We start from the raw sequence: 26,228 nt of genomic DNA on the forward strand, positions 1-26,228 counted from the left end.
AACCTAATTTTTAGTGTAGACTGGGCCTTAGTGTAGATAAGATCTTAACTATTGTGGTGTTGCCTCCACATTGTAATAATCAATATCAGATTGTAATGAGTGTAAATCAAGAGGTGAATGTGTAATGGCCAGGAAATAGATTTTCAAAAAGAAGTTAAGAATAAAACTGGAAAATTAAAAGTATAAAAGCAAAGATAAAAGATAAGCAAGGTTTAAGACAAAATAAATCTAGAAATAAGCAGAGTGAAAAATTAATAGGCAAGAATTAAAACAAAAACCAGAAAATAGGCCAGTGTAGGAAATGAAAGTAAGTAAAATAAATGAAGGGTTAAAACAATTGTAAAAGTAAGGAGGCAGTGGCTGAAAACTTTTAAATACAGAAGCTTTTTTAAAAAGAAATTGTATTGGCAAGAGTTATTAATAAAGTTATTGTTGTGCTGTACCAAGCATGTATGGACACATGGACTTTGACCTAAGGAGTTAAACATCTTTAAACAAACAAACAAAAAAACTACCAACCCTGTACCTACTACCTTTCATCCCAACATCTCTTACCCACCCCTCAAACAAAACAAAATAAAAACCCATCAAACCCAGTTTGGAAAATTACTGGAATAAAAATTTGTCCCTGCCATTACCATGATCGCTTTGCCTGTTTCACTGGATCTCTTTCTCACACCCTTTGTCTATTTTTTGTCCTTTTTAATTAGCAGTAAGCATGTTGGATCTGGGTCTATGTCTTTGGGCATTTCTTCACAGCATAGTTAGGTCTAGTTATAACTTGAATGTTATCCATAACTCGATTCCCATCCACCCACAAAATTCTGTAGCTAGAGTTAAGTGGTGCTTTAAGATCCAGCTAGCTAGTCTGTGGGGGTGGGGTGGATGGAATCTCCAGTGATGCAGGTGCTTTGTAATGCAGTAGGGATGCAGTATCTCAAGTTACAACATCTCGTCAGCAGCTAATCAAATCACTCTGTAGCTCGAGTGTTATTTTGAAGTTTGGTTGGAAGTTTGGTAGCTTCTCACTCAAGCTAGGTTAACTCGAGGTGCAGTAACTCGAGTGCACTATTTCAAGCCAACTGTGACAGTGAAGACAAGACCCATGTGTTTGTCCAGCACAATGGGAATCCCATTCTCTTTGTGGCATTTAGGTGCTGCCTAATAGAAATAATAAGTATAACAGTTCGGAGCAGCTGTGGCTAAACAAGTATTTGTCGAGTGGGGTAGAGTCACTACAGATGAATGCTGTCTGTCATAACTATATGTTTGTGCTACCTTCTTTTGCTAGCATTGTGCTAGTTCTGTGCTGCCATCCAGTGTAGTTCTGACATTCTTTATGGTGACTCATTCATTTGGTAGTTATGCATGTTTATTTCTCTCTCTACTAGATAACCTCCTGAGGTGTCTTCCAACCGTAATCTTCTATGATTCTATACTATTCAGAAAATCCTAAATGAAATTTTTCTGCAGCTCTGAACTAAGCCATGTTAGCAGTTTTGGAGAGCCCCACTTTGCCTACCTTTATTTAAAGTAATTAACCAGACTGGCATAAATTTAACTCCCATTCTTCTCTCCCAGAAAGAATATCATCAGTTAAAACTTGTTGGCTCTTTTGATCGGGATATATGCATAGTTTTTAATACAATTGGTTGCTTTGCAGATCTATTCCTATGACGTTGCAATTTGCATGTTAGCATTGCGTTTCACTTAATAGTGTTGCATAGTGGGGTGTTTTTAAGTTTATTGTACTACATATTATGGCTGTTTATTTGCTACAGTGACAAAAGAACAACAGCAAGCTTTATGAGTGCATAGCTTTTTTCATATTTTGCTGCTTTTTCTGAGTCTAGCTAACATGAAGACAATATGATTTCTAGAATTTCAGACTTTAGGGGGATCAGAATATTACATAATATGTATGCTTAGAGTTGGAATGGAGCAAAGTAGCAGCTTTAAACTTCCGGGTGACTATAGTTTCTTTTCCATTTAGTGGCACTGGGGAACTGACCAAACCTAATTTGATCCTCTAAGTGGGAGTTCATATTATGTTTCCATTTACAGTACCCTTGCCCAGTTTCCTCTCCCTCCCCCACTTGACACATGAGTGAAGAGTACCAATGTGTTTTCTTTACATGGCTTTTGACCTGTACTAGGTCGTATAGGTCACATGTGAGTGGGATGGAGAGCTTCAGGACCAGCCCAAGCTAATGGAAAAATGATTGAAAAATGAGCTGGGGTGGTTTCCCAATTGACCTGCCCAGCATGCAAACGGTTCATGTTTCCAAAGTAAGCCATGGAGTTTAATCAGCTTGAATCCTATTGGTCTATGCAAACGGGATTTCATTTCTTACTAAAATGACTTTGAGAGTCAGTTGGTAAACTTGTAGGTAATAATTTAAAAAAGTAGTGCCCTGCTCTGTGCCATGGTTTACATTGTTTGCACTGAACTGTGAAAACTTGAAAAAAATACAGTTAGAATGAAACAAATTAACATGGGAATATATTGCTTCTGAAGAGGGTAGTTTTCTAAAATAAAAAAAATATTTCTGAATGCTAATAACCTACTGATTGAAAGGTGGGCCCATTTTGCTCAGTACAGCTTCCTGAAATCTCACATTTTGAGTAGCATACCCCAACTTGTAAAATCTGAAATGTATTGAAACAGCAGATAATTTTATTATAATTAACTTTTTTTGAGTTTGTCTGGTGGTAGTTGTGTTAGTGAAAAGTGAGATAATTTTTCATGTCAGTTATATCAAAGCACAATGTGAAAGATAATAAAATAACGTTTATAGTACTATTGACCCAATTCAGGAAAGCATCCTTTTATAGAATAGTTTTAATGGGATTTAAGCAGCACATGTGTAAATGTTTTTCTTAGTAGGGATAGATGTAAAGACATTTTAGTGCTGTCCTCAATCTCAGAGCCTGAATAATGATTAAAGAATCAGAAAGAAAAATGTACTGTTTAATACTGATATAAAATATTTAAACAAAGATCTGTTAGTTTAACCGGTATTTAACATTTAGGAGGTTTTCTACCAATCAGAATGCAAATTAGTGTTTTGTGTAATTATATGTCTGCTCAGTTTAGTAAAATATAACTGCTGAATAATGTCACTCCTTTTCCTCATATTTTTTTCCATAGCATATTAAAATCCTTCATCTTTATTAATTTCTAAAGACTTTATGGAGTTATTTAATATCATTATATTTGTATTTTTTTCATTTTAGCATACATAAATTATATCATCACAAAAAAGCTTTTTTTAAAATATCACTACCAGCAAAAGGCCTCACAATACCTTAATAAAATAATCCATACAATATTAACTAATTCATAGAAATACCAGAGAAACTCAACATATTTATAGATATTGAATGGGAGCTTTGCCATTGATTTCAATGGAGTCAGAATTTCACTCAGTTATCAAAATTGTTATAATTGACTACTATTCTAACATTTTTGCCAAAAATCACACAGCCAAGCTTATATAGTTTAATCATGTTATATTAACAATCCAACAATTTCTTCAAAGTAACTTCTACATCTGAATAATCATTACATAAACACTCCGAATTTTGCCTAATAAGCATTTCTCCCAAACTCTTATTTATTTCTTATAAAACTAAGAACAGACCAGAAAATGTGTGATTATGACAATCAGTTTAAATTCATATCTTAAAGTTACCAAAAAAATTAAATGACATCTTCTATTAACTTGTATGAAAAAACTGTGTGCATGTGTGTTTAATGTAATATTATTATAGTATGTGTATCTATTAATATAAAACTGTAAAATATAAATAACTTTTTTCAAAGTATTTCAAATCTCCCTTTTAATGTGATAGAATTCTTGTTACGCATTTGCAGTTGAAAATAGTCTTGGCGTTCTGGAAAGTAATCCAGAGACTCCCATCCAACCCCAAAATATAAACATTTTCTGTATCATTAAGCTGTTTTTTAGACCCATTCTTTCAAAGACTTACACTTATGTTTAACTTCATTCACTTTGAGCAATCCCGCTGAGGACAGTGGGACTACTAACTGTATGAAATTAAGTATGTATGCAATCTGCAGGATTGGTGTCATAATCATAAAACTGTAGGTTTTCTGATTATACAGTATGTTTCACGAGCTTGCTAAAGTTTCGGGAGAAATTGCCATTATTTTGATGAGTAGAGCTAGTAGTGTTACTATTTGTGTTTTGATAAATATAGTGGATATGTCAGCACGTACATTGCTGCAATCTGATTGCTAACTGAACTGACAGCTGGCACTATATCTGATCAGAAAAATTACATATTAGTAACTGACTTTCTGTTCTTTGTTTTTATGGTGCTATCATAACATAAGATTAAACGTTTCAAAAAATTCTTTAAAAAGTGACTACTAACTTGTGAAACTAAAAAGAAAGAATGTTAATGTTTTCTTTAATGTTAGGTTACTCAAATGTTTCTCTCTCTTCCACTAACTTTTTTTATTGGTTGATGTACAGTTTTTTTGTGGTCTAACTGTCTCCTTTTTAACTTATTTTCTCTTAATCGAAATGTTAGACTTACACAAGCACTAGCAACAATTCTATGCCAGGCTCCTTGAAGCGGTTGGAAGATACCACAGCTCGATTTACAAATGCAAATTTCCAGGAAGTCTCTGCACATACTTCAAGTGGAAAAGATGCTTCAGAGGCTAGAGGGTCAGAGAGCAAAGGGAAGAAATCTGCAGGTCACAGCTCAGGTCAGAGGGGAAGAAAGCCTGGTGGTGGAAGAAATCCAGGAACAACCGTGTCAGCTGCTAGTCCTTTTCAGCCAGGTATTAATAATAGCAATAATACTGTTTCCATGATGACCTACGAGTAAACAGGTAGATAGAAATCTTCCATACTTACATTTAAAAAATCATTTACCCATCATCCAGAATAATGATAGGAAAGTTTGGTTATTTGAAATCATTAAATGCTTGTTACATCTTTTGCTGATTACTTTCTTTTCAGAAAAAGAGATGCCTGTCTCTTTTATGTATGCTATGTGTATGTTCTGTTTTTACAGGAAAAGGCAGTTTATGCCCATTTAAGTTTAGTTTTCACTTGACATTTCTGTTTTTGGCAATTTGTAAATCTGCTGGCAGATTTGCTCAATGCTGAAATTTGGCATATAAGGTCTGAGTATAGGAGGCATTTAAAAAACCCCACTCATCTTTAATAATACTAATTTTACATTGCTGAGTGTAAAAATAAATCTGAACAAACTTCTGTTTGTATTTTATGTACCTTAAAAACATGTATAATTTGTGTCCGAAATGATTATTTTCAAGATAGACTGAAACTTGTCTTATGAAGCTTTTTTTGAGTCCACAACATGCCTTCAAGAATATAAATACACATTTTAATTTTTACATCATTCAAATCTATTGGGTATATAATGTTTTTGGGGATGTATGTATATTATACATATTTTGGTGATTTTTGTATATTTCTGACATTCTAAAATAGCTTTCTAGAGCCATTACTGGTATCTTTAAAATAGCAGCACCAAAAACCCGCCCCTTTCCCCTCACCCCAAAAAACCCCAACCAAAAACACATGCACTATTTCTGGTCTGTCTGGAGGATAGTTTGTGGTGGCCAGGTAGAGTAATAAGAATCCATAATAGTTTTTACATTTTTTATTAATAAAAATTTGTTATACAAATCTGTTAATCTGTGGGGTGTAAACCCACAAATCCTGCATTTTAAAGACGAATTATGTTCATTCTGAAACTTCCAGTGTTGTGAATATCAGGATGATGACCCTGGAATATGGATTTTACATCTTATTTAATGTTTGTTTGTTTTTAACTGGTTGTTATTGTGTGCATGCGTGTGTAGTGTATCATTTGCAGATTGCTTTGAGGGGGTGTTTTATTTACATTCTTGAATAAGACTTCAAAAATTGATTATTGGAATCTTATATTGAAAGAGATCATTTCTTACTTAAAGAAGATGATAGTTGAGAACTTTTATTATGCACATGAAAATTATTTTTTTTTTTAAATTTGCTTATTTTGTGCAGTTTATTTAAAAACAGCATACAAGTTCAATCCATAAGATCATATCTTTTGAAGGAGTCATTTTGGATTTAAATGATCTCCCCTGCTTTTTGAGTCAAAACTGGGCCCAACAAATTTTGTCTTGAGAGCAAACAGTAAAGATGCATCAAATGACTGTTTTGACTGAGACATTTTTAAGATGTTGGGAGTCTGTTCTGCCATGAGATGCCCTTGTGTCTCACTAATGTTAATGAGAGTTCTTTCTGCTTGTTCCCAACATGTGGTAATTTTTACACATATATAACTCTAGTACTAAACAAATTAAAAAAGGGGAAGCTTTCTTTCAAACAAAAGTGCTGTAAAAGTATGCATTAAAATACAGCCTTTGTTTTGAAAAAATTTGTTGGGAAACCATTGTAACTTATACTACCTCTGTGAAACCTGTGAGTTCCCTTTACATTCTTGTGGAAGTGTATACTAAGTGTTTGAAAACAGGTCAATGCAAATGTTCTTTTGTAACTAAGACTCTTTTCCTAATGGCAAAATTAGGGATGGATTTGCAACCCTTTTCAGACTTGTCCTTGATACCTGTGGGTAGTCTTATTGGAGCCAGTAGGGCTGCTTGCATGACTACCGTTTGCAGGATTGAATTCTTAATTGCAAATCTTCTGGGTAGTCATTCCTCCCATATGCTTATACTTTTTTAAACAATGTCTTCAGTTTGCATTCTGCATGCTAAAATAATCCAAACACTATCAATTCGTTGTATTGAGGTATCAGAAAGTATAAGTAATGTTTTGTTTAGATTTTCATTGTATTATGTCTTAAAAATCACAGAGCCCAAGACAGTGAAAGAAAAATAGATGCCAAGAAGGGCAATAGAGTGCTGTTAAACAGAGAGAGTTTAAAGCATTATTTCCCGCTAGTCAAGCTAGTTGATGTTTAGTGTTTAAGGTACCATATTGGTTAGGAATACTAGTTGTTCCTGAAGTGCTCTGTAGTTTAAAAGTATTTAATGCATCAGTGTGCTATTTATACCAGCTGTAAAAACAAAAGTATAGAAGAAAGACAGATGGTGATGGGTCAGGATTGATGATGGAAAACCTCTTTATGTAGATGCTAATGGAGTAGCAAAATTGCAGTTGTCTTAAAATCACTGATGTAATGTAAATTATGTATTTTAAACAGATTATTAATCTGTGTTTACTATAATGAGTAATAACATTAAAATATGACTTTTGTTGATAAAGAGCTTTTACCAGTTTCCCAAAATGTAATTTGTGACTTTCTCTATACACACTTTGTGTAGAGTCAAAGGAATTCTAAATGTATTCTTAAAAGAACACTGACATGCAGATAATTATGCCCCATAGGTTTTGAAAAAAATTGACTAACTTTAAAAAAATCTAAAGAAATACTTACTGAATTTCAGTGAAAACACATTTGTATTTGGACTTCTTAAGCATTCCTCTGTATATTTGCAACCCAGTAATTTCAGTATTGTGCTAGTGCACAAGAAGTAGAAAGTGAGGGGGCATGATTCTCAATTGCATAAAGGCCTTTTTATGGTGTTCCTAAAGTAGGAAAGGGCTTAAAGTGCTCCCTTATACATCTGCCTGAAAAATACCCCTTGTGAAGAGGGCCTCCACAGCCAGTGTAGGACTGGGTGCAAGTGCTGTACGCATAGCCCTACTTCAGAACCCTGGCAGAGGGGGCATGTCAAGGACAGAGTGTGGGCATGTTGGGTATGTGGCTGGTGCACACTGTGCCATAGGGCTTCTTTATATCTTGGGGGACATACAAAGCAGAAGGTAAGTTAGAGCAATGTGCTTTAACTTACACCAGAGCCCAGAATGATCCTAGAATATAGGGGTCATTAGAGGGGGCTTATAAGCCACTTTTGTCCATCTTTTCCACTCACTTTCTCCTTCCCTCTCCATCCCCGTCCCAAGCGCAGGATTGAGGTGACTAAGAATCAGACCCAACTGAGTGAAAAACTAAGAAGCAAACACAGTAGAAATAATGAAACCAAATTAAATGTTTAAAAATTACATTACAAATTTAGGGCTTGTCTATACAAACAGATTGTAGCAAGCTAGGGTATAAATCTATCTTGCACTAGACTGCCACGCACTCATTACCTGTGTGGACTCTGGTTCTGCACAATAGAAATTTTGTAGCGCACTCCATCTACTCCTGTTTGAAAGTGGAGTAGATTAAAGTGCACCAGGGAACTCTTAGTGTGCAGAAGCAGGGTCTACACAAACAGTTAGTGCACAGCTGTCTAATGCAAGGTAAAGATATACCTCTCTTGCCACAGACCAACTCTTCACATAGCTTTACCACTTTAGGGCTTGTCTGTGTTTCAGAAGGGACCTAGAATATCCAGCTTCTTGAACAGTTTTAATAGTGATAGGAGCATTTTATTTTTAAAAAAATAAAAGTAATCATAATTAAAAAAATAAATCCTGGTCTTTCCTTCTTTCTACAGGCAGTTTTTTGGGGACTCCTGGCAGTGTAAAATCATCTTCTGGAAGTTCAGTTCAATCTCCCCAGGATTTTTTGAGTTTTACCGAATCAGATTTGCGTAATGACAGTTACACTCATGCCCAGCAAACTTTGTCAACCAAAGATGTACATAAAGGAGAGATGGGAAACCAGGAAGGGAGTGTGAATTGTTTTAGTTCCTTAATTGTTCTCCCTTCAACCTCAGCCGTTGTTTCCCAGTCTAAAAACTTTGACAGCTCACCTGGAGACTTAGGTAATACAAGCCTTACTTCAACAGGATACAAGCGAGTCCAAACTTCTGGGATAGAAGAAGAGACTGTAATAGAAAAGAAACGGAAAGGAAATAAACAAAATAAACATGGGCCTGGTAGGCCCAAAGGGAATAAAAGTCAGGAGAGTATTTCCCATCTGTCAGTTTCTTCTGCTTCTCCAACATCATCTGTGGCATCTGCTGCAGGAAGTGCAACAAGCTCTAGCCTTCAGAAGTCCCCAACATTGCTCAGGAATGGAAGTTTACAAAGTCTTAGTGTTGGATCATCTCCAGTTGGTTCAGGTAGGTGTTTAAAATTTGTTGTTTCATATGTTAGAAGATGCATGGCTTCATTTTAGAAAGTCTCAATTCTGAGTATACTTTCAGAAATGTAAAGTAGGATTTTACTTTAAGTATCTTTAATGTTTCTTTTAAAAAAAAGAATTGATAAGCAGATAATGACCTTGGTAAGACTAACTTTTTGCCATATGTGTAGGTGCATATAACCCTTAAACAGCTACAGTAGATGGATCTGACTGTATCCAGTATTGGCCTAACCGCCGAAGCTGCAGAAACAATGAAATGTATAACGTGTTGTTTTGAAATGATATAGTAGAAGATTTAACTACAGTAAATGATATTTTTGCAGATTACAGAATTCTGTGTTCTATTACACATACAAAACAAAATCAATATTAAAATATATTCAGCATCCTCTGTAGCTGACAGACTGCACTCAGTTTCAGTCCACCTAGACAGAAGTTTTGAAATTTGTTTATGGAAAGGTACTAGTTTAAAAAAAAACATTTAACAAGTCCTTCATCATAACCTGGGCTCAATGTGCCTGACTGACCATCTCTTTCTCCAATATCCCTCTGAGGCAATTGAGTTTGACGGGGTTGTCCTTCCTCTGTGTTCCAAGGTTGTGTGTGAATTGGGCCAGGATAAGGCTTTTCTTCTTGAGTCTATGGAGCAGCCTCACAAACTGTTGTGCTCACCAGAGTTGTTCTGTTGTCTTCAAGGCTCCTTACAAGGCCTTTTTGTTTGGATCACTACATTTAATCACTTGGCATCTCTTTTGCACCAACTATTAATTTTGCCCTTTTTTATTTTGGAATATTTTCTTTTGGTTTCATTGTTGTGGCTTGGTGTCTGTGTTGTTGGATACAGTTTTACATATTTTTAATTATAAATTTGCACAGACTTCAGATGCCTAGCAATGGATACTTCAGAAAATAGCTAAAGGAAAATTCCACCTTTTTTTTTTTTTTTTAAATGAGACACATACCCCAAAAGTATAATTTTTCTTTAAAAAACAAATTGTAGTTCAGAAAAATGTCAAAATGTACTTTATGTAGGATGCTAGTTTCTTCTTAACAAGTTGGACGTCTTAGAAATTAGGATGAGAACACGTACTTCTGCATTGAAATTAATGGAAAAAGCTGAGACTCTGAAGATAAATATTTATCTAGGGGTTTTGTTTTCAGGCTAAATACTACTTTTAAAATTGCATTTTACTGTGTATTACTTTATTTTGTTGCTTGATGATGTCCAAGAACTTCAGAATTATGTCCCAGTCCTGCATCAAGTTCTGCTAGTGCAGACTTCTGCATCTGTGTGGAGTCCCATTGAAGTCAATCAGATTTTGCAATGGCATGGTACAGTAGTTCAGGTAGCAGATCCAGATGCGAGATCCTGGTTTTGGATAATCTTCATTCCCCACATCTTATCCTTGTCCCTATGTTCTTCTTTTTCAGCATAGTACTCTTAGTGTAAATCTACACTGTAGCCCTGGGTGAAATTTTTGCCTCAGGTAGACATGTATGTGCTAACTTTGATCAAGCTACTCACCCAAACACTCCTTCTCCTGGACTGCCAGCTCGGTGCTGGGTATCTCAAAGGCCCGGCAGATAATCTCACTCCATGTGTCCAATTATATAGAAACTGTAAAGTATCTACTAAAAATAACGCCAAATAACTGTACATACCTAAACATGTCACTGTTTGAAAGTCCATTGTGTTAAGTCTCCTAATTTTATCAGTTGAAAAGCTGAGGAGCTTTCCTTTGCAGATAGGATGCTCCTGTTCATAATTCCACAAAGTTTCAGGTAGCTGATTCAATGAGTAAAGGGCAGATAAGGTAGTCAAAAGATGTGTGAGGCCCAGATTCATCATATGGCAGTCACCATCACATACATGATGTGGATATATATAAATTATCTCTTGCCCAAAATCTACATTCAGAGTCTGTTATTGCTTCTGTTGATTTCTGTGAAAAATAAGGTCTTCAAGTGGTTGCACATGTACATTCCACTGTGGGTGTGAGTGCACCTCGTTCACAGTTGTTGGGAGATTTTTCTCAAAGTGGTACCCATCTGGGCAGTGTGAGTGCTCTGTGGTGCCTCACACCGCTGCATGCAGGCATAAAGGGCCACACTGCCCTCGACCCCGCTTAGTTTCTTCCTACCGCCAGTGACAGTTGTTGTTAGAGATGTGATCTTTGTTTCTTCACATCTTCCTCCCTTAGTGTAAATAGTACTGATAGCATTAGTTTGTAGTCTTGTATAGTATATCTGTAAATAATTAGTTACAGGATTAAGTTTAGAATACTGTCTTTTTAGGGTAGCGTCCCTGGTGCCTGGTTGGGTACCAGAATGATGCCCCATTTTCCGGGCTTCAAGGCCTGTCATTTATGTAACAGATCTATGCCAGTGAGTGACCCAGACCCCAGCTGCCGTAAGTGTCAGGGAGAGGTGAATGGAAGTGATAAATGTCATATTCGCAGAGGGTTCAAACCCCATTGGAAAAGGATAGGACTGCCATACTCAAGTACCTGCTCATGGTGTCTGTATTTCATCCACTGTTGGAACCCTCCTACTCAGAACAGATACTGAGCACATCTAACAGAGTCTTCAGGCAGATCTGCATTACTGGTGCCTAAGAAAAGACTGTGTAAGTCTCCTAAGGACTCTGTACTGACACCCTCGGAGAGGAAGGCATTGAGTGTTCACAGGGACTCAAGTATCAGAGGGGTAGCCATGTTAGTCTGTATCTACAAAAACAACGAGGAGTCCGGTGGCACCTTAAAGACTAACAGATTTATTTGGGCATAAGCTTTCGTAGGTTAAAAAACCACTTCTTCAGATGCATGGAGTGAAAATTACAGATCCAGGCATAGATATACTGGCAAATGAAGAGGAGGGAGTTACCTTACAAGTGGAGAACCAGTGATAACCAGGCCAATTCAGTCAGGGTGGATGTGGAGGTGTCAATACCAAGAGAGGGAAAATTGCTTTTGTAGTGAGCCAGCCACTCCCAGTCCCTATTCAGGCCCAAATTAATGGTGTTAAGTTTTCAAATAAATTGTAGCTCTGCAGTTTCTCTTTTAAGTCTGTCTTTGAAGTTTTTTTGTTGAAGGATGGCTACTTTTAAATCTGTTATTGAATGTCCAGGGAGATTGAAGTGTTCTCCTACTGACTTTTGTATGTTACCATTCCTAATGTCTGATTTGTGTCCATTTATTTTTTTTACATAGAGACTTTCCAGTTTGGCCACTGTACACGGCAGAGGGGCATTGCTGGCACATGATGGCACATATCATATTAGTAGATGTGCAGGTGAATGAGCCCCTGATGGTGTGGCTGGTGTGGTTGGGTCCTCTGATGGTGTCGCAAAAGTAGATACGGGGACAGAGTAGGCAATGGGGTTTGTTACAGAGATTGGTTCCTAGGTTAGTGTTTCTGTGGTGTGGTGTGGTGTGTAGTTGCTGGTGAGTATTTGCTTCAGGCTGGGAGACTGTCTCTGTAAGCGAGGACTGGCCTGTCTCCCAAGGTCTGTGAGGGATCGTTTTCCAGGATAGGTTGTAAATCGTTGATGATGTACTGGAGAGGTTTTAGCTGGGGGCTCTACATGATGTCCAGCAGTGTTCTGTTATTTTCCTTGTTGGGCCTATCCTGTAGTAGGTGACTTCTGGGTACCTGTCTCGCTCTGTCAGTCTGTTTCCTCACTTCCCCAGGTGGGTATTGTAATTTTAAGAATTCTTGATAAAGATCTTGTAGGTGTTTGTCTCTGTCTGAGGGACTGGAGCAAATGTGGTTGTATCTTACAGCTTGGCTGTAGACAATGGATCATGTGATGTGTCTTGGATGGAAGCTGGAGGCAAGTAGGTAAGAATAGCGGTTAGTAGGTTTCCGGTATAGGGTGCTGTTTATGTGACCATCACTTATTCGCACTGTTGTGTCCAGGAAATGGATCTCTTGTGTGGACTTGTCCAGGCTGAGGTTGATGGTGGGGTGGAAATTGTTGAAATCCATGTGAAATTCTTCAAGGGCCTCCTTCCCGTTGGGCCATATGATGATGTCATCAATGTAGCGCAAGCAGAGGAGGGGCACTAGGGCCATGCAGGTACGTATAGCAGTGCCGCTGACTTGAAGGTATAGATTGTCCCCAAATCTGAAATGGCTGTGGGTGAGGACAAAGTCACAAAGCTCAGCCACCAGGTGTGCTGTGGCCGCATCAGGGATACTGTTCCTGACAACTTGTCGTCCATCCTCATGTGGAATATTGGTGTAAAGAGCTTCTACATCCATGGTGGCCAGGATGGTGTTTTCAGGAAGTTCACCAATGCATTATAGTTTCCTCAGGAAGTTGGTGGTGTCTCGAAGATAGCTAGGAGTGCTGGTAGTGTAGGGTCTGAGGAGAGAGTCCAAATAGCCAGATAATCCTGCTATAAGAGTGCCAATGCCTGAGATGATGGGGCATCCAGGATTTCCAGGTTTATGGATCTTGGGTAGCAGATAGAATACCCCTGGTCAGGGCTCTAGGGTTGTGTCTGTGTAGATTTGTTCCATGCTGCAGCAGGGAGTTTTTTGAGTAGATGGTGTAGTTTCTTTTGGTACTCCTCAGTGGAATCGGAGGATAGTGGCTTCTAGAATGTGGTATTAGAGAGTTGCCTGGCAGCCTCCTGTTCATAATCTGACCAGTCCATGATGACTACAGCACCTCCTTTGTCAGCCTCTTTGATTATAATGTCAGAGTTGTTTCTGAGGCTGTGGATGGCATTGCGTTCTGTACGGCTGAGGTTATGAGATAAGTGATTCTGTTTGTTCACAATTTCAGCCTGTGCACGTCTGCGGAAGTACTCTATGTAAAAGTCCAGTCTGTCACGAGGACAGTCCTTTTTTCACAAGGACTCAGAGGGGCGCTTACAAAAGTTGCATCCGCAAGATGTTCTGTGAGCCAGGAGGGATTGATGACTGCAGAACCCAGGAAGTGTCCATTGAGACCAATCCCCAAAGGATTGGCACACATCTTGGAACTGCATTCAGGAGCCCTTTCCGGTGCTGTAAACACCAAAGGTTTTCGAAACAGCCAGATCATTGCTTAATTTGGTGGTACCAACTTCTTCCATGATTCAAGAGTGTGGCATGTTACCTGTATTTGAACCTCATGCTCCTGTGGTCCCAGGTTCAGCCCCAGAGCACCATTCGGTACCAGCCAGTTCTACTCTTGTGGTACCTCTGCATAGGATTGCAACTAGAGGCAAGCCAGTGATGATTTCACCAGTACCCAATTCTCCAGGTTCAGAACTTTTCTTCTTGGTACCAACGGGTTCAGTTCCCCCATGGTTGGAGAAAGTGGACTCCTTATCAGACTCGGAAATCAGATCCTTTGTGTCCTGACCTGAAGATGCCCAGAAACCCCAGTGCGATGTCTGCCCTCCATGCTACAGTCCACAGGCTCAGCATTATAAGAATCAGTGACCTACCTGGAACTGGGTCCCACCTCTGTGCCAGTGGCTCTTCTGGACCCCTTGGGGCTTCCCACACATTCCAGATCCTCTTGTCCCTTCCCACGCTTCAGTGTCAGCCAAGGTCCAGGATCATCTGCAGGAAGGTCACAGTCTTTCTTCCCCTGGTATTGAAATTGGTAGTGCGCATGTGGAGCACAGTGCACGGAACTCTCTTGTAGATGAATTGGAGGATGGACATCCTCAACAACCTTTAACCTCTTCTTCGTTGTCTCCTGATGAGGCAGTAGTGGCTGAATGTACCTCTTCCCCTCCTGTTCATTTTAGAGCTCATCAGAACTTGTTGAGGAGAGTGGCTGCTGCTCTAGATATCCAGCCAGAAGATATACAAGAAAGGTCACACAGGCTTGTGGACATTTTAGCCTCTGCAGGACCATCTAAGATAGCTCTCCTCATTAATGAGGTTATCCTGGAGCTTGTCAAGATTTTATGGCAGGCCCCCTTTTTTTTTGCCTCCCACTGCCGAAATGGTGGAGAAGAAGAGAGATTATGTCCATTCACAGGGATTTGAACACTTGAACAACCATCCAGCTCCCTGGTGGTCGTGGCCTCCAGTGAAAAGGTGAGGCAAGGACATTAGGCCTCTTCTCCAAAAGAAAAGGAAGCAAAAAAACTAAATCTGTTTGGCAGGAAACTTTATTTCAAAGGTTTACAGATCAGGATCACGAACCAGCAAGCTTTGCTGATTCCTTACGATTTCGGCCTGTTTATGGATGGGATGGTGGTAAGGGACTGCCTACAATGGCATGTGGCCCTTTGGCGACTGCCAGTAGCAAAAATCCCCAACCGCCGGAGACAGGATGCTTGATGGGGAGAGCTTTGAGTTACTAGAGAGAATTCTTTCCCAGGTATCGACTTGGAGGCCGTATTTGGAGTCAGATAGGATTTTCCCCCTGGGGAAGATTGGCAGAGATCCTGGGGATTTTTTTGGCCTTCCTCTGCAGCATGGGGCATGAATCACTTGCAGGTTTAAACTAGTACTGAAGGGTGAGACTAAGTTTTCCTATGCAAAGAGATTTGGCCTGCGGAATCGAGATTGTGACTGGCTAGGTGAGATGAAAAGGACTGGGATGGAAAGGGGTGAGAAGAGACAGGACTTGGACAGTGACTAGTTGGAGGGGATGGGGGAAGAAGGGGTCAAACTTGGGGAGAATGAGCACAAAGACTCCCCCCCACCCTCACCTGAGCCTCGAATAGAACCAAAGATCCCTGAGTCTCACTATTCCTCTGCTACCAGCAAATATGGAAAAGTGGTCCATTCTCTTCTAGTGCTGGTCCACATAGAGGTTGGCAACCTACTGCTTTTATCAGTTACTCTGTTAGCTGACATGGCAGAAGTCTGTGTGGTGGATATAAAGGTTCAAGCCTTATTGATTATACAAGTGGGTGTCAATATAATAGATGGAATTGTTTTTTTCAGTTTGCCTTTCGTTCAACCTGAAATGGATTTTTTTTTTAATTGACTGGAAGGTTGTTGGGGTTTTTTTTTTGTTTTTTGTGCAATATTTAGATTCCGTTTGATCCAAAACAAAAACACACATTTAACTGGCTGCAAGCTGAAAAATCAGTTACTACCACAGCTAGCTAGCTAGCTGTTGAGAGTAGGACCCTGGATTCCTTTGTTAGCCAGGTTGGAAGGTGTTTGATGAATGAGGCAGAGTATTGCAGGAAGAAAAAGGATGATATCATGGTTAAGGGAGCTGAATGCTGCTCTAGAGAACTGGATTTTATCCCATCCTCTGCCACAGAATTCCTATGTGATGCTATGAGTTGCACTGTGTGTAAGAGAGCAGTATGATTCCTTGGAGCTCCACTATGAAACTGGAGAAAAGCCTATTGAGAGTCTTTGGGTTAAGTTTAGAGGCGAGAGCAACAAGGGTGATGTCATGGTAGTCGTCTGCTATAGACCAGCAGACCAGGAGGATGAGGTAAACCAGGCTTTCTTCGGACAACTAACAGAAGTTTCCAGATTACAGGCCGTGGTTCTCATGGAGGACTTCAATCACCCTGACATCTGCTGGGAGAGCAATACAGCAGTGCACAGACAATCCAGGAAATTTTTTGAGAGTGTTGGGGACAACTTCCTGGTGCAAGTGCTGGAAAAACCAACTTGGGGCTTTGTTCCACTTGACCTGCTGCTCACAAACATGGAAGAATTGGTAGGGGAAGTAGAAGTGGATAGCAACCAGGGCAGCAGTGATCATGAGATGGTTGAGTTCAGAATCCTGACAAAAGGAAGAAAGGAGAGCAGCAGAATACGGACCCTGGACTTCAGAAAACCAGACTTTGGCTCCCTCAGGGAACTGATGGGCAGATCCCCATGGAGGCTAATATGAGGGGGAAAGGAATCCAGGAGAGCTGGCTGTATTTTAAAGAAGCCTTATTGAGAGCACAGGGACAAACCATCCCGATGTGCAGAAAGAATAGCAAATATGGCAGATGACCAGCTTGGCTTACAGAGAACTCTTCGGTGAGCTTAAACACAAAAAGGAAGTTTACAAAAAGAGGAAAGTTGGACAGATGACTTGGGAGAAGAATAAAAATATTGCTCGAACATGCCGGGGTGTAAGCAGGAAGGCCAAAGCACAATTGGAGTTGCAATTAGCAAGGGATGTGAAGAGTAACCAGAAGAGTTTCTACAGGTGTGTTAGCAACAAGAAGAAGGTCAGGGAATGTGTGGAATCCTTACTGAATGGGGGATGCAACGTAGTGACAGATGATGTGGAAAAAGCTGTAGTACTCTGTGATGGGTTTGGTCACAGACACTGCCACCTAGTGTTCTGGGACTACCTCTGAGTCCATTTTCCCTGGTAGCTTAGGACTTCAGTACCTTGCCTAGTTGTGCCAGACACGCTAGCCTGCTACAAACACAGACCCTTGTCTGAACCACATTCCCCAAAAGCTACAGGCTTAACTGAAAACAGCTTAAGAAGCACTCCTGTCTCCAACACCCAGATACCTAGTTCCCAATGGGATCCAAACCCCAAATAAATCTGTTTTACTCTATATAAAGCTTATACAGGATAAACTCATAAATTGTTTGCCCTCTATAACACTGATACAGAGATATACACAGCTGTTTGCTCCCCCAGGAGTTAATTGCTTGCTCTGGGTTAATTAATAAGTAAAACATTATTTTATTAAATGTAAAAAGTAGGATTTAGATGGTTCCAAGTAATAACAGAGAGAACAAAGTAAGTTACCAAGCAAAATAAAACAAAACACAAGACAGGACAAGGAGTAATGGTCTCAAGTTGCAGTGGGGGAGGTTTAGGTTGGATATTAGGAAAAACTTTTTCACTAGGAGGGTGGTGAAACACTGGAATGCGTTACCTAGGGAGGTGGTAGAATCTCCTTCCTTAGAAGTTTTTAAGGTCAGGCTTGACAAAGCCCTGGCTGGGATGATTTAATTGGGGATTGGTCCTGCTTTGAGCAGGGGGTTGGACTAGATGACCTCCTGAGGTCCCTTCCAACCCTGATATTCTATGATTCTATGATTCTCTCAAAGTCCATTGTTAATTTAAGTGTTTCTTGATTGGGCACTTACTGAGAATAGTTGGATATGAGTTAACAGTGTACCCTTGTTGCCAAGAAGGCTAACGGCATATTGGGCTGAATTACTAGAAGCATCGCCAGCAGATTGAGGGAAGGGGTGTTCTCAGTGGTGGCAGATGACAGAGCAAGGAGCAATGGTCTCAAGGTACAGTGGAGGAGGTCTAGGTTGGATATTTGGAAAAACTATTTCACTAGGAGGGTGGTGAAGCACTGGAATGGGTAACCTAGGGAGGTGGTAGAATCTCCATCCTTAGAGGTTTTTAAGGCCTGGCTTGACAAAGCCGTGGCTGGGGTGATTTAGTTGGGGCTGGTCCTGATTTGAGCAGGGAGTTGGACTAGATGACCTCCTGAGGTCTCTTCCAACTCTAATCTATGTGTCCTTTCCAGGGTCCAGGCACCTTCACGGCTCCACTAATTAGGTGGGTGGCCCTTCATTGTCTTGTGTGTGGCTGCCCAGGCACGCACCTTAGAAGGAACTATCCGCAGACCACCTGAATGGAGCTCGTGGACCACAGTTTGAGAACCTCTGCCCTAGAAGAGAATAAGGTGATAAGTAACAGTCATCATGGATTTGTCAAGAACAAATCATGTCAAACCCACCTAATATTCTTCGCTGGCAGCGTAACAAGGCTTGTGGATTGGGGCAAAGCAATAGTTATGATGTATCTTGACTTTTGTAAGGATTTTGGTACGGTCTCACATGACCTTTTCATAAGTAAACTAGGGAAGTAGAGCCTAGGTGAGCCTGCTATAAGTGGGTGCACAGCTGGTTGGAAATGTGTATTCAGAATATAAATACAACAAGGAGTCGTAGTGGCACCTTAGAGACTAACAAATTAATTTGGGCATAAGCTTTCGTGGGCTAAAACCCACTTCATCAGATGCATGGAGTGAAAAATACAGAAAGCAGTATAAATATTACAGTACATGAAAAGATGAGTTGCCTCACCAAGTGGGGGCGTCAGTGCTAACGAGGCTAATTCAATGAAGGTGAAAGTGGTTCTCAACAGTTGACAAGAAGGGGTGAATATCAAAGGAGGAAAATTAATTTTTTTTAGTGCTAACGACGTCAATGCAATCAAGGTGGACATCGCCCATTTCCAACAGTTAAGAAGAAGGTGTGAGTATTAGCTGACAAGAAGGTGTGAGTATTAGCAGAGGGAAACCTTACTTTTTTGTAGTGACCCATCCACTCCCAGTCTTTATTCAGGCCTAATATGATGGTGTCCAGTTTGCAAATTAGTTCCAGTTGTGCAGTTTCTCGTTGGAGTCTGTTTTTGAAGTTTTTTGTTGAGGAATTGCCACTTTTAAGTCTGTTATTGAGTGTCCAGGGAGATTGAAGTGTTCTCCTACTGGTTTTTGAATATTACAATTCTCGTCTGATTTGTGTTCATTTATTCTTTTGTGTTGAGGCTGTCCGGTTTGGCCAATGTACATGGCAGAGGCGCATTGCTGGCACATGATGGCAAATATCACATTGGTAGATGTGCAGGTGAACGAGCCCCTGATGATGTGGTTACGTCCTATAATGGTGTCTCTTCAGGTTGGGGGGCAGTCTGTAAGCGAGGACTGGCCTGTCACCCAAGGTCTGAGAGAGTGAGGGATAGTCCTTCAGGATAGGTTGTAGATCCTTGATGTTGCACTGGAGAGGTATTGGTTGGGGGCTGTAGGTGACAGCTAGGGGCATTCTGTTACTTTCTTTGTTGGGCCTGTCCTTTAGTAGGTGACTTCTGGGTACACTTCTAGCTCTGTCAATCTGTTTCTTCACTTCACCAGGTGGGTATTGTAGCAGCCAGGTGTCAATACAAAGGACGAGATCAGTGAAAGTGTTGAGTTGGGTAGGGCTCTCTATGTGAGCTAGCTCGTCTTTCACCTCTTTGCTGACACCCCACTGGAACTGGTGCAGTTGCGCTGACTTGTTCCTCTCAGCATCAGCCACGAGCTGTTGGAAATGGATGGTGTATGAAGTGGCCAGCCCTTACGGTTGTCTAAGCTTCCAGAGGGTGGCTTCTGCCTAGTGGGGCACAGTGTGCATCATCAAAGATGGTCAAGAATTTTCACAGGAAGTTTTCCCAGTTAGAGAGTGACTGGCTGTTTTGTTCTAGCAGAGGGGAGGCCCAATGCAGTGCTTCTCCGACAAGCAGGCTAATCACCAGCCTCACCTTTGATTGGTCTGTGGGGTACATTCTAGGGCATAGCAGGAAAAGTAGCCAACACTTGCTTAGGAAACCTTGATAGTTCTGGCAGTCCCTGTCAAATTGCTCCTAGCACTACTGCGGGACCCTGCTCAAGAGGCGTTGAGTGCTCTACCCCAACACACAGGACAACTGCTTCTCCTTGTGGATGTGCAAGTTGCTCCTGGACAGTTTGTACTTAAGATATGAGTTCCATGGTGTGGTTCTATGACTGAGCCAGTTGCTTGCACAGGGCCAGCACTTTGGCCATGGTCTATTCTGATGGAGCCTGCAGCATAGGGTTCTTTGTTTGCAAGCAGGCAGCTCGTTCCTGTGGGTTTTGGGAAATGTGGGTAGAAGCTGGATCTGTCCCTTCCATTGTCTGCAGAGGGGGTGGTCTGAGCAATCTGTCAGGGTTGGGTCTTGGGCAGTCTGTGGGCATTGCGTGAGCTGCTCAGTATCTGAGCCAAAGAGTCAAAAATCAGTCCAGGGCCGGGCCAGGTCAAAACTTCAGAGTCTGTAACCAAACTGAGAGCATGAGGTGAGAATCAGGGTAAGGTTAGGGTGTTGCACCAGGGTCGTCAGTGGTCCTAAGATAAAGACAATAAATCAAGGTTAGGATAAGGAGCCAGCCTGAAGTTGAGAATATGGAATCCAGACGAGTCACAACGAGGAGTGGCAAGCAGGGTCTGAGACAGTAGCACACCAGAGGCTCCCCAAAATGGCTTCCTGATTTATATAGAGAGTGCAAGCTAATAACGGAATCATGCAGGACTGTTGCTTATGATCCGTAGGGTGGAACTTCCTGCTGGCCTTTGCCTCTCACTACTACTTGGTGGCAACCCCACCTGGGCCGTTGGTGGAGATGAGGAAGTGGCGCCTGCCTCAGACTCTGAGTCCCCCGTTCTAGGCCCATGGGTTCTTACAACATGTTTGTGGATTGTTCACATGAGAATCTGTAATTGTGTTAACACAACTAAAAAATCAAGTGTAGAGACAGTTTGTTAAAAAGAACATTGATGATTAAATGACTCTGGATTTAGGATTGAATAGTGGCTTTGGGTGAGTGAGCATAGAGGAGAATTGGAAGACGTAAAATGCTTATTTGACAAGACATGGAATTTGGGGTGGTTAGTAGCTGTGCTGGAAGATAGCAGATAGATGTGGTAGATGGTGCTATAAGTGATAAACAGCTAAAATATTTTCTATGCAGTTTTGCCCTCATGAAGAGGGAAAGCTATAATGGAACAGCAATTAACACTATAATGGAAGGCTAAATTGGACCACACCATATTAATCCCCCAAAGTGCTCAGAGAACGAAATTTGATCTTTACTTTGGTTCTGTGCTTTCTCTGATTTCTACATCCAATGTACTGCCCTTCCTCTGAAGATCCTAATAACTTGGGCGGTGGAGGGTGCCCCTTTTTATCAGACTTTTCTGAGGATCCATACTGCGGCATACCCTGTTACCATCTGCTGTTTCATGTATAGCTAACTTTGGTTTCTACTAACATAAACTTTAAATTCAGATTTTGGTCAGAAATCATCAGGGATTTGAGGTACCTCCTTCTCTATCTCTTTAGGAGCATGGATATTGAATACCAAGTCTATTTTTCATTCTGATGACAAAGTTCATATTACTGTCAGCACTTCTCAAGAGCAAGCAAACTTACCTTCCGTTTTATTTAATGAAAGAACAGTAAAATGGCCAAGTAAAGTCTGTTCTTGTACTTCATAGTTGATGCTGTGCAATAACAGAAATACTCTGATAAAGGCAACGTTCGACAGGCTAGGCCTGCTGGTGAATGCACAAAAGTCAACCCTCTCTCCCACTCAGAGAATAGAGTTTATAGGGGCAGTACTAGATTCGGGACAGGCCAGAACGTTCCTCCCGGAATCTTGTTTCCAGGCCATTTGCTCCATTGTAGAGGGCCTTGGGCGCTACCCCACCTCCATGGCACGGAACTGTTTGATACTTCTAGGGCATATAGCTGCCTGTACGTATGTAGTACAGCATGAGAGGCTTCAGCTCAGACCTCTCAAGTCTTGGCTCGCCTAAGTATATCACCCAAGCCGAGACCACTTAGACAAGGTTGTCACTCTGTCCCCCTCGGTTATCAAGGCTCTCCGGTGATGGCTCAATCCTCAAATTGTATGCACAGGAATGCCTTTTCTCAGACCCCAGCCCTCGCAATCTCTGATTACAGATGTGTCAGCAACAGGATGGGGAGCACATCTAGGGAGGCTCAAGATAGAAGGTCTCTGATCTCTAGCAGAGCTCTCACTTTACATCAGTTCAGAGAGCTAAGAGCAGTTGTTTAGCCTGCCAGACCTTCCAGGCGGATCTGCAGGGAAGGTGTGTATCTGTTTTATATAAAACAGACAGGGTGGAGCATGCTCCTCTCCCCTATGCCAGGAAATCGTCAAGCTTCTGCATAGCCTACTCAGTACATCTAGAGGCATCTTACCTTCCAGGATCTCGGAACAAGTTGGTGGACCATCTCAGCAGGTCTTCCACAACCATGAGCAGTCCATTCACATGGACATCGTGAACAACATCTTCCAGTGGTGGGGAATTCCCCATATAGACTTGTTCATGGCAAGACACAACAGGAAGTTTCTGCAGTTCTGCTCCTTCTTGAATCACAGCTCAGGCTTAATTGTGGATGCATTCCTCCTTCCCTGGAAGGACCATCTGTTTTACTTGTTTCCACCCTTGCCATATGTTCACAAAGTCCTACGGAAGGTCAGAAGGGAAGGAGCATCTTTGATATTGATCGCACCAGCCTGACCCCGTCAGTGCTGGTAAACCATTCTCCTAGAACCTGTCTGTGGAGACCCCAATCACCCTGCCCCGGTTCCGGACTTGATCACCCAAGACCACGGTCATCTTCAGCATTCCAACGTCGAGTCTCTTCACTTCACGGTATGGAACCTTCATGGCTAAACTCTCTGGAGCTAACATGCTCAGATCCTGTTAGAGAAGTCCTCCTGGGCAGCAGGAAGACATTCACTAGGGCCATGTATGTGGCTAAGTGGATGAGATTTTCTATTTGGTCGGTGCAGAAGGGCACTCCACCTATTCATTCATCAATACCCCTTATCTTGGACTATCTGTTACATCTGAGACAGCAAGGTCTTTCGATGTCATCAATAAAGTTTCTCCTGGCTGTGATTTCAGCATTCCACCCCAGGGGTCACTGTCCAATCGGTTTTTACTAACCTAATGGTCAGCCATTTCCTTTAGGGGCTTGACAGGTTACACCTTGAAGTGTGACAATCTATCCCTGCATGGGATCTCAACTTAGTGCTATTGAAACTAATGGGCTCCTAGCAACATGTTCTCTGCTCTACCTTTCCTGGAAGATAGCATTCCTGGTGGCTATAACTTCAGCCAGGAGGGTGTCTGAGCTTAAGGCCCTGACATCCGAGCCTCCATACACTTCTGTAAGAACAAGGTCCAGCTTCGGCCTCACCCAGCCTTTCTTCCAAAGGTAATCTCACAGTTTCCTGTCAACCATGACATTTTCTCCCAGTTTTCTACCCTAAGCCACTTGCCAAGAGCTGGGAACAAAAGCTCCATTCCCTGGATGTTAGGCAGGTGTTGGCTTTTTATATCAAAAGGACAAAACCATTTTGGAACTCAAACAGCTTTTTGCCACAATAGCAGACAGAATAAAGGGCCTCCCAGTGTCTTCCCAAAGAATTTCATCATGGATCATGTTCTGTATCCGAGCGTGCTATGACTTGGCAAAGATACCTGCCCCCACACTGACAGCACACTCCAGAAGGGTGTAAGCCTTCTCGGCGGCATTCCAGGCACAAGTCCGGATCCAGGAGATCTGTAGGGCTGCAACATGGTCATCGAGCCACACCTTCACCTCACACTATGCTATTACTCAGCAGGCCAGAGATGCATTCAGCAGAGCAGTACTGTACTACAGTCTGCAAATCCATGAACTCTGACCCCTCCTCCTGGGAACTGCTTGGGAGTCACCACCTTGGAATTGACATGAGCAAGCACTTAAAGAGGAAAAAATGGTTACCCTATTTTTTCATAACTCTTGTTCTTCAAGATGTTTTGCTTATGTCCATTCCAAGACCCACCCGCTTACCCCTCTGTCGGAGCCAGCTGGGAAGAAGGAACTGAAGAGGTGGCGGGTTGGCAGCGCCTTATATGTGGCACCATGAAAACGCAAGTCTGGGGTTGCCTGAAACCGACCCAACGATACTGTTAGGGGAAAAAGCTTCCAGTGACTGTGCACACAGTACACACACAGCTACTTGGAATGGACATGAGCAACACATCTTGAAGAACAATAGTTAGAAAAAGGTAGGTAACCTTTTTTTATCTTCTCAAAGAAAGAAATCATGTTGTTCTGGCATGATCTGCCTTTTGTTTTATTCCAATTATTGTTTACCTCTATGTCTTTAGTTTCTCTTTCTTTCAGAATTTGTTCTAAGGCCTTGCATACAATTGAGATCAAACTAATGGGCCTGTAGTTTCCTAGATCATCTTTTTCCTTTTTTTAAGTATAGTTACTGTATTTGCAATTCTCCAGTCGTAGGGTATGACAGGTAAGTTTACAGATTTATTTAAAAACCCTTGCTGTTGGGCTTGCAATCACATATGCCAATTCCTTTAATGTTCTGTGATGGAGATTATCTGATTTGATCCCATTAAGCTGTTTGAGTTTCTCTTCCTCCTTGGATGTGATAATTTCTACATCTGTATCCTCATTCACATTAGCCACCCTGTCACTATGCCCAAGCTCCTCATTACCCTTATTAAAAACTGAGGCAAAGTATTTGTTTAGGTGTTGGATCATGTCTAGATTATATTTGATCTCCACCCAATCTTCAATGTTTTGCAGTCCCACTTCGTTTTTCCTTATTTTCTTTTTATTTATTATTGTTAAAGAACTTTTTAGTGTTGGTTTTCATTTCCTTTGCAAGGTCCAGCTCTGCTCGTCTTTTAGCAGTTCTCATTTTTTCCCTACACTTTCTAATCTCCAAGAGGTAGCTTTCCTTGTTGATTCATCCCTTCTTCCATTCCTTGTAGACTTTCTGCTTTCTCCTAATAACTTGTTTGAGATGCTTGTTCATCCAGTTTGGGCTGCAGCCCTGCCCTATGAATTTTTTACCCTTATTTGGGTTGCATGCTTCAGATAGCTTCTGCAGGTTTGACTTAAAATAATTATAAGCCTCCCCCACATTCAGATCTTTGAGTTTTTCAGTACAGTCTGCTTCCCTAACTAATCCCCTTAATTTTTTTAGGTGTGCCCTTTTGAAATGAAGGAGACCCTAGTTGCAGACCTATTTTTGTTTATCCTTGCGTTTAGTTTAAACTGAATTAACTTTAGTTCAAGTGATCATGAGTTATCCTCTACAACCAGCTCTTCTATGAGGTCCTCACTACTTAGCAATACTAAATCTAAAATGGCATAACCTCTTGTGGGTTTGGTGACTACTTGGTGAAGAAATCTGTCAGCTGTCACATCCGGGAATATCTGGGGCCCTATCGTTATTAATAGCATTTGTCTTCCAATGTATATCTGGGAAATTAGTCGCCCATAATCACATAATTCCCAGTACTAGTTATTTCATTTAAAATATCAGAGGTTTCTGTACGTATCCAAATATGATCCTGGGGTTCTATTGCAGACCCCTAACACTATCCCAGTGGAGCCTCTGTTACCATTCTTTCCCAAAGTGATTTTGACACAAACAGCTAACTTTTTATCCTTTCCATCATTTCTGATTTCTCATGACAATGCTACTCCATCACCTTTACCTTTATTTCTGTCTTTCTTGAACTGCACTTCCCCTTCAATACCTGTACTCCAGTCATAACTACTATTCCTCCATGCTTCCGTTATCCCAATAATGTCTGGTTTCGCT

The 26,228-nt window shown here is 41.1% G+C and overlaps 1 protein-coding gene across 10 annotated transcripts in view; it reads left to right on the forward strand.

The window, feature by feature from the left end:
- The window catches only part of MLLT10 (MLLT10 histone lysine methyltransferase DOT1L cofactor), a 222,898-nt gene that overhangs the window by 123,425 nt on the left and 73,245 nt on the right, over positions 1 to 26,228 (forward strand). For all 10 annotated transcript variants that reach the window (XM_073334203.1, XM_073334205.1, XM_073334208.1 and 7 more), the window contains 2 exons: positions 4,561 to 4,816; positions 8,522 to 9,091. In XM_073334203.1, the coding sequence (XP_073190304.1) occupies positions 4,561 to 4,816; positions 8,522 to 9,091 (826 nt within the window). The remainder of the gene's footprint in view (positions 1 to 4,560; positions 4,817 to 8,521; positions 9,092 to 26,228) is intronic.

The sequence above is a fragment of the Lepidochelys kempii genome, chromosome 2, assembly GCF_965140265.1.
Source record: "Lepidochelys kempii isolate rLepKem1 chromosome 2, rLepKem1.hap2, whole genome shotgun sequence".
Lineage (NCBI taxonomy): Eukaryota > Metazoa > Chordata > Testudines > Cheloniidae > Lepidochelys > Lepidochelys kempii.